General features: G+C 39.8%; 1 protein-coding gene across 1 annotated transcript; it reads left to right on the top strand.

Annotated features, from left to right (window-relative positions):
• The first annotated feature begins 6,245 nt into the window (after window positions 1-6,245).
• LOC148102308 (monocyte chemotactic protein 1B-like) lies at window positions 6,246-7,750 on the top strand. Its single transcript, XM_087844550.1, has 3 exons — window positions 6,246-6,374; window positions 7,033-7,150; window positions 7,240-7,750. Exons 1-3 carry the CDS (start codon window positions 6,308-6,310, stop codon window positions 7,352-7,354), a joined length of 300 nt encoding a protein of 99 aa, XP_087700676.1. The 5' UTR covers window positions 6,246-6,307; the 3' UTR covers window positions 7,355-7,750.
• Window positions 7,751-9,577: the final 1,827 nt, after the last annotated feature.

Here is a 9,577-nt window from a genome sequence, read left to right as displayed (position 1 = left end):
TCGGCTTGTTCTCTGTGCTGTGTCACTGCTGTCCACCTGCTTCACATTTATACAGTTGGAAGAAGAAGCGGGGCAGACCCTGTTGTGCATCTTGGAAAAATTTGTGACGTGTTGAGTTTCACTAAAATGAGGAACTGTTTAATTTCCCTTTTTACTACGCCTCTATCACATGGGACCAAAGTAGATCTCTCTGGTCTGTCCAACTTCCTATGTGCTTTCTATTCTGACACCACAGACCTTTCATTGTTGATGCAGTGTGAAACAGTTAAGTGTCTTTATATCAGACATATGAGTTTTCAGACAAAACAAAGGAGCCAAAGGTCAGTTTAATAAGTTGTACTTACCGCAGCTTCTCATGAATCCTCTCAATCTCCAAGATTGTGTTAAACAATCTGGTTAAAAAGTCCACTGCCCTCTCTTTAATCAGTCTCCATACCTCCACAGTAATGTCATCTGTACCAACCTCCTTCACAGCTGCCGGCATTTCCCTCTCACTGATCCTCTTTACCTTCTGAATAACTAACGGTTATTCATCTTTCTACTTCGCTCTACCTCATTTTCTTCTTTCTTCAGCCTCAACGTACTCCTTCCTTCTTCTCAGCACCCCCTCTTCACCTATCAGTACATTTCCATCTCTTTCCTTCATCACCCAAATCTGCTGCACATCTTTTCCAGATTGACCTCTCTGCCTAGCCAGTCGATAGTCCTTCTTTCCTTCTCTAGTTATAAAAAGGGAAATAAAAATCAGTTTTTATTAATGAGTCAGTTTGTATCTTTCTTAAGCGACCTTTTCTGTCCAGAAAGTGACTTTGGCTTCACAGAAAATTGTGAAACTTTCTAGGGAACCTCTGCTATTATTAGGAGAGACGTCATCCATCTCACTGTAGATGGAGCAGCTCTTATTTTGAGAAAAATTAGTGCTTTTATTAAGCACCCCAAAACGTGACTATCCAGAGATGCAACCAGGAAGCAGAGCTGGAATCTTACACGCCTCTCTGCAATGTCCCACCTCCTGTTATTCCCCCAACACCACATCCACATATAGACTGTGTCTGCTCAGAATCCACCAAAAAATCCCAGCTGACTGTCAGTCCTCAACGCACATGCCGAGGAGGAGGAGAGGCAGTAAGCTCTCATTTTAGCCTATTAATCAACCAAAGACAGACAGACAGTTTTAATTCATTTGAAAGCCTGACTCTGACCGTTGTCCACACTTCATGAAAAACTCAAAAAAACATTTTTTGTTGTAATAATCGATCGTCCATCTAGCTCTTACTCAGAGTTACTCTCTGATTTCTCAGCATTTTACCCGAGTTAGCACTCAGTCATGATCAAATAAATAGTGCAGGTGATTTTAATATCTGTGTAGATGTTGAAAACGACACTTTCAAAACCTCATTTAACTTTTTATTAGACTCAATTGGCTTTTCTTAAACTGGAAATGATCCCACACTCTGGATCATGTCCTCACATATGGCATAGAAACTGCACATTTAACAGTGTTTCCTGAAATCATTTTTGATAACACATAATTTAAAAACAATGGACTACACAGCAGTGTACAATCAACTGCATTGCACTAGATGTCTGTATATTAGAAACATCTTGTCTCAGAATGATGCTGAAAAACGAATATGTATATATTTGTGATATGCTGACCCCGGCTAGACATAATGACAGATTTGGTAATAGTTTATAATACGTCCCATGCCTAAGGATGTAATTCTCCAAAAGTAATTCAAGGAAATCATTAGACTGTACGTCATTTTAAATAGTGTGCATTTTCATTGTAATAGGGATTACTATTGCAAAAACGGTAATTAGATTACCGTTACTTTCCCGCAGGAACGCTGCGTTACTGCGTTACTAAAACCGTGATTTTTTACGAGAATGTCTCATGACAGTGACGTAAGCGAGTGCGATGTTCGTGACAACAGCTGTGTGCAGATCAACAATGGATCATATATCGAGTGCAGAGAGAGTATGAGCGTGCAGCGTTTAAAGCGTGGAAGTACTGACCTTACTTTGAGTTTGATTCCATAAAAAGTGACAAAAACATTAGTGTCCGTTGTGTGTGGGAAGAAAACTTCTTTTTACACCGAAAAAAACCCTAAACAAGCACCGAGTAGCTACGACGTAATGGGAAACTCACAGAGAAACTCGCGGATTCTTCCACTGACCGCTGCACACCTGCACCAGGGTAAACCTCCGCCTACCCTACTCCTGCTTTACAGGTGAAAATAGAGCAACAGCACCGCTAGTCTTTGACTTTATTTATTTTCTGCTGTGTTTTACTTGCATCTATTTGAAAGACTGAGTGTAAACAAAAAAAATATTTTATTTTATGTGCTGGAATGTGCAGAAAATAGGTTTAAATGTTAAACTAATGTCTTCAAGTCAGAGAATGTTGCATATAATTAAATTTTTGCTTGATGCATAAAGTTAAAAGATTAAAACTGATAAAACAAGTTAAAAAAAAAGAGACTTTTCCATTTGATTACATTTTGTATGATGATTATGCAGAAAAAGTAGAATTGGGCTGAAAGATCTATCACTTTATCACCTATTCAGGTTGTAAATCGTGTTTTTAAAAAGTAACTAAGTAACTAAGTAATTAATTGCTTTTGGAAAAAAATAATCAGTAAAGTAACGGGATTACTTTTTTGGGGAAGTAATCAGTAATTAGTTACTGATTACTTTTTTCAAGTAACTTGACCAACACTGCTCATCAGTATAACTTTTTTGCTTTCTTCTCACCACTACTCGTGCTAGGGTCGAATTTCTCCAGGACCCAGGTCAGATTGACTACTTTTTTCTTTTCAAATATTTATCTATTGCTATGAGGCATTGGGCTGTCTCTCTCGCAGCCTGACTGTTATGCAATTTCTTCTTCGTCTTCTTCAGTTTTACTGGAAGAAGTTTTACTTTGCAACCAATTTAATTAGAGCACGTGGCTGTACTGCCCTCAAGTGGACGAGAATGTATTTTTTCTGCCCGTTGCACACGCTTAGAATTTTAAACTCAGTTTTAAACATGTTGCTGAGTTTGTTAAATGACACAAAGCAAAGCCAAGAATCTTGAAGTCATTTTTGACCAGGATATGTCCTTCAACACACATATTAAACAAATATGTAAGACTGCTTTCTTCCATTTTCGCAACATCTCTAAAATTAGAAATATCCTGTCTCAGAGTGATGCTGAAAAACTAGTTCATGCATTTATTACTTCCAGGCTGGACTACTGCAATTCATTATTATCAGGATGTCCTAAAAACTCACTGAAAAGCCTTCAGCTAATCCAAAATGCTGCAGCAAGAGTCCTGACAGGGACTAGAAAGAGAGATCATATTTCTCCTGTTTTGGCTTCCCTTCATTGGCTTCCTGTTAAATCCAGAATTCAAAATCCTGCTCCTCACATACAAGGTCTTAAATAATCAGGCCCCATCTTATCTTAATGACCTTGTAGTACCATATCACCCTATTAGAGCACTTCGCTCTCGCTCTGCAGGCCTACTTGTTGTTCCTAGAGTATTTAAAAGTAGAATGGGAGGCAGAGCCTTCAGTTTTCAGGCCCCTCTTCTGTGGAACCAGCTTCCAGTTTGGATTCAGGAGACAGACACTATCTCTACTTTTAAGATTAGGTTTGAAAGGGAGTTTTTTCTTCCCACTGTCGCCAAAGTGCTTGCTCATAGGGGATCACATGATTGTTACATTTTTCTCTGTATCTATTATGTAGAGTCTACCTTACAATATAAATCGCCTTGAGGGGACTGTTGTTGTTATTTGGCGCTGTATAAATAAATGAAATTGAAATGCTAAGTTTCTACTAATCACCACAGGTCTGTGTGTTGGTCAGTTTTCAGAGGTCCACCACAGCATCTGTCATCATACTGCATCCCAGCATGTTACATTAGTTGCATGTCTCTGAACAGGAGAGCTCTCCAGCACATCATAAAAACAGCCGGCGGCCAAACTGTGTGAAATCTATCTCAGGTGGAGCCTTAAAAGCCAAGAACACCATCATTCACTGTCCCTATGCCATCCAGAAAGGCCTGTAGGACATTTATCCTTTAACTTACCTTTGTAATGTGGAGGAAGGGAATCATATTATTAACATGATTTTGCTGTGCTCTAAGACATCTGATTAGATCTCATTTTGATGGATTGGTGATAACTGTTCCAAGCAGGTCAATGGACGACTCAAGCAGGTGGTTTTAGCCACAAAAAGCTTTTACGCTGCCGGCGATAGCAAAATGGTTAATGCTGCATTTCTCCATCATGAATAATCCTGTTAAAAATCTCTTTTCCAACATCTTTTTAAAACTTTTGGGACATTTCTTCAGATTTTGTGAAATAAGAGGAAGGTTAAAACTGGGTCTATAATTAGGTGGACTGGGAGCAGACACAGACTTTATGGGGATGGGTTGTTGGAGGATGACAGAATGAGAGAAGTTGCAGAGCCATCTACAACTGCATCTCTGCTTCCTGTCCACACGCTGGATACTCATGTGGAATACAATCCATTGAGCTCACAACGTCTCTAACTTAAGGTTTCTAATAATAGAATCACCAGTAAGTGATGAGGTAGAGACATGAAGGAAGTAGTCAGTAGAACAGGAGATGAGAAGGACAGAGAAGGAGTTGCACTGTGTCTTTGTGAATCTAGACAAACCATATGACTGGATGCCAAGAGATGAACTGTGCTGCTGTGTGAGGAAGTCTGCAGTGGCAGAGAAGTATGTGAGGGTGGTGAAGGACACGTATGACGAAAGCGAGACAGCGGTGAGGTGTGTGGTAGGCGGGACGGACCGGTTGAGGGTGGGGGTGGGATTACATCATGGATCAACTCTGAGTCTCTTCTTGTTTTCAGTGGTGACGGTGAAAAGAAGAGAGAGAGAGGTGATGGATGGAGCCTGCGTGCAGATGTGCATGACAAATGTCACCTGTTACACAACATTGTGAGGGTGATGCACATTGTCCCTGCTGCTTTTCTACACATGTTAAAAATTCAGCACAGACCGTTTTTAGTACTAGTTTATCCACAGACTGTATATTAAACAAATACAACAGCATGTGTGAAGCATGAAGCTGAGACTTTTGTCAGTTTTCAGCATTTATTAACCACACAAGATAAGCCCACCCTAAAACACACCTGGCTTTATGATCCTTGTTACACTAGTGGGAACCACAACGTACAAAATGAACATTATGTGATATTTCGGGGGACTTGAAAATATCAGCTGAGACCATCAAACCACCAGGAAACATTTTACTGAGGTCACACAACAAAGCAGCTACAGTGACGTTTATAGCAGACTTCTTTCTGAAACCACAGGAGTGGCTCCACCTGTTGGTCATTAGAAAAAATGCAGGTTTAAAGCAGTTCAATTCAACTTTATTTATATAGCGTCAAATCACAACAACAGTTGCTTTGAAGAGCTTTATTTCATAAGATAAAGACCCGACAATAATATAAGGTAAACATAGAAACCCCCCACAGTCACATGACCTGCTATGAGCAAATGCTTTGGTGATTTCAGGACTTTTCACTCCTGAAATCTCCTGAAGTCCATCTTCAACCCATTTCATCTTCTTCTATTAACTGATGGTCTGGATGTTCACCAGACTGTGTTTCAGCCACATTGCAAGAAAAAGGTTGAAATCTGAGGAACATTTGTTTCTGTTCTTCTTCATATAAAGTTGCCCTATGAAAGCGCTCCAATACTGTAAAACAAGTATCACTTATGTTGCTGTTACAGTTTCACAACAGCTGGACTCAGACACGGGAATCTACTCAGGATAAACGTTTACCCTAAGAAAGCTTGAAATGTGCAGAGTGGGTGAAAGGTGGGACTGCTCTTAGCATAAAGAGGACGCAGCAGGCAGCTAAGTCCATATTAATCCCTAAACTTATTTTTGGGAAACTCCACGGGGTTAAACAAATACATGTCTGAATCCTATATGTCCTATATAGACACTCAACTGTTTCACACTGCATCAACAATGAAAGGTCTGTGGTGTCAGAATAGAAAGCACATAGGAAGTTGGACAGACCAGAGAGATCTACTTTGGTCCCATGTGATAGAGGCGTAGTGAAAAGGGAAATTAAACAGTTCCCTGTTTTAGTGAAACTCAACACGTCACAAATTTTTCCAAGATGCACAACAGGGTCTGCCCCGCTTCTTCTTCCAACTGTATAAATGTGAAGCAGGTGGACAGCAGTGACACAGCACCGAGAACAAGCCGACAGAGCTCAGCTGAGACTTTAATCCACTGCTGCAACACGAAGCCAACAAACAAACTTCAGGATGGCCGCTCCTCGTCTCGCTCTGTCTGTGGTTGTGCTCATGCTGGCTGTCATCGCTCTGACTGAGGGTAAGCCTCGTTTTAATGATCTGACCTTTACACTGTGTGATGAGTAACAATTTGAAATTAATCTTAATATAACTTTTACAGAGTTTTTTTTAATTTTTAATTGAGAAAAACAAAAAAAATCACTCAAATCATTCATTTTAATACAAAGCAACAATAATTATTACTGCAACTGTTTTGGCTGTTTTATTTACAAACTAATAGACCATTAATAGCAAGCTATTGATTTTATTTTTGATAAACAATGTATGAAACTTTTCTTCAATCTTTTTCATTCATAGGAGTTACTAGAAAGAAATTCTATTTCTGAAGCTAAAGTCATGAACCATTAAAGCTGTAGCATCCAACAGTTTGCCTAAGATAAAGAGTCCATTCTAATGTGCAATATGAAAATAATTAATGTTAATGCAGCATTAAACTTAATATTAACATATTACTTCATAGATACAGTAAACAGAGGACAGGTCACATGACTAATCTGACCAGTTCATAACTCAGGGGAACAAATGAGCAGTTGCACAGTGTCGTCAACTAAACATACAGTATCAGATGTGACCTCACACCAGCCAGCAGGAAGCTGAATCGGAACAGAAACCAAGAAGCAGATGATGTGGTGCTGTGTCAGTGGCTCAGTTGTTAACTTGTTCCTGTTTGTTTGCAGGTATGCGCGGTGCCGGCCCAAAAAAGTGCTGCTTCCGCTTCAATGACCAGGAAGTGCCTAAAGGAAGAGTGGTCGGCTACGTCAAGACCAGCCAGCGCTGCTCCAAGTCCGCCATCCTGTAAGTACACAACCTCACAAACACACATCACCACCATCACCAAACCTGCCCCTCCATCCTCTGACTCTCCTCTTTCTGTGAACCTTCAGGCTGAACACAGTGGCAGGCCGACAGCTGTGTGTCAGACCTTCGGCCCCCTGGGTGAAGCAGCTCATCAGCTACCTGGATGCCAAAGCCGTCCCAGGACAGACATCCAACCTGTAACCATGGAAACTACTTTGGAAGAGCCTTCATGGACAAAACCTGGACAGTTTATATGTTTAAATGCTGGAAGTTTGTATAAGCAAACAGCAGCTCTTCTGTCTACATGCTGAATCTGTATCAGATATTCTTATACTTAAAGACATAATTATGAGATTCATTTGCAAACAGGAATAATTTCCTCCAATCCAAACATTTCTTTGTTTGTTTACTCTGTCGTTCTTTTAATACTGATATTTAATATTTTTACATTTCTGACTTTGAATATTTATCTTATTATACTGAATAACGAGTGTTTTTGCTTAATACAACACTGAAAGTCTGACCGTAAGCACTGTGATACTTTGAAGTGTAATCTGAAATGACTTGAGAAGCTGTTCTTTGAGCAGTGCCTCCCACCTCCACATGGTGTCATCAGTAAACAGTAGAGTATAAGCTATGGGCGCAGCACTGTTCCTGCACTGTGGACAGTTCGCTTGGTTTTGATGTAAAACTTAAGTATTTGTGTTTTTTATGATTGTGCTGAAAACTTCACTTTAAAATAAAGGATAAAGTATCAGTGAAACTTTGTCATTGTGAGTCTTCTTCCAGACTGGAACTGTATACATCTCCAGTATCCCTGTTGCCAGTTTGGTTAGTTTTGTAAACACTTTGCTTTTTGCATCCTACTACTAAGTTCTAAATTAAAATTAAAGAATAAATGAAAGTTTGTCTTTGCAGGTTTTTTTTAGTTTTTTTTCTCATAAAGTAACAATTTGTGCCACTTAAATAAACGGTAAAGAAACTGCTGGTTTTCCAAAGGAACATCAGAGAGCCCAGCTAAACAGATCACATCCTGTGATGTGCAGATTGGTTGCTATATTAAGTTAGCATCAGTTCAAAGCTCTTGGTCATGCTCGTGCTTTGCTGCTTAGTTAGAGCTGGGTCATGATGCCAGCACTCCTGTAAATTTACAGTGTACAGAATTAAAAACTTCAATATCGATCACTGATCCCTGAATAACAATATTCTTTGCAAGGAGCAAGTGTTCCTTGAAAGAGTAGTTGTCAAACAGCTAACAGATCATCTGCAGAGGAATGGCTTATTTGAAGAGTTTCAGTCAGGTTTCAGAGCTCATCACAGCACAGAAACAGCTTTAGTGAAGGTTACAAATGATCTTCTTATGGCCTCTGACAGTGGACTCATCTCTATGCTTGTCCTGCTAGACCTCAGTGCAGCATTCGATACTGTTGACCATAATATCCTATTAGAGCGATTAGAACATGCTGTAGGTATTACAGGTACTGCACTGCAGTGGTTTGTATCATATCTTAATTAATAGACTCCAATTTGTGCATGTAAATGGAGAGTCCTCTTCACACACTACGGTCAGTTATGGAGTTCCACAGGGTTCAGTGCTAGGACCAATTCTGTTTACATTATACATGCTTCCCTTAGGCAGCATCATTAGAAGACATAGCATACATTTTCACTACTATGCTGATGACACCCATCTCTATCTGTCCATGAAGCCAGATAACACACACCAATTAGTTAAACTGCAGGAATGTCTTAAAGACATAAAGACCTGGATGGCCACTAACTTTCTGCTTCTTAATTCAGATAAAACTGAGGTCATTGTACTCGGCCCTGAAAATCTTAGAAATATGGTATCTAACCAGATTCTTACTCTGGATGGCATTACCTTGGCCTCCAGTAACACTGTGAGGAACCTTGGAGTCATTTTTGACCAGGACATGTCCTTCAACGCACATATTAAACAAATATGTAAGACTGCTTTCTTCCATTTTCGCAACATCTCTAAAATTAGAAATATCCTGTCTCAGAGTGACGCTGAAAAACTAGTTCATGCATTTATTACTTCCAGGCTGGACGACTGCAATTCATTATTATCAGGATGTCCTAAAAACTCCCTGAAAAGCCTTCAGTTAATCCAAAATGCTGCAGCAAGAGTCCTGACAGGGACTAGAAAGAGAGAGCATATTTCTCCTGTTTTGGCTTCCCTTCATTGGCTTCCTGTTAAATCCAGAATTCAAAATCCTGCTCCTCACATACAAGGTCTTAAATAATCAGGCCCCATCTTATCTTAATGACCTTATAGTACCATATCACCCTATTGGAGCACTCCGCTCTCGCATTGCAGGCCTACTTGTTGTTCCTAGAGTATTTAAAAGTAGAATGGGAGGGAGAGCCTTCAGTTTTCAGGCCCCTCTTCTGTGGAACCAG

The sequence above is a fragment of the Neolamprologus brichardi genome, chromosome 7 (genome assembly GCF_056152115.1).
Source record: "Neolamprologus brichardi isolate AB-2024 chromosome 7, ASM5615211v1, whole genome shotgun sequence".
Taxonomy (NCBI): Eukaryota; Metazoa; Chordata; class Actinopteri; order Cichliformes; family Cichlidae; genus Neolamprologus; species Neolamprologus brichardi.
The sequence above is the reverse complement of the archived record's forward strand: the minus strand, read 5'-3'. Positions and strand labels throughout refer to the sequence as shown.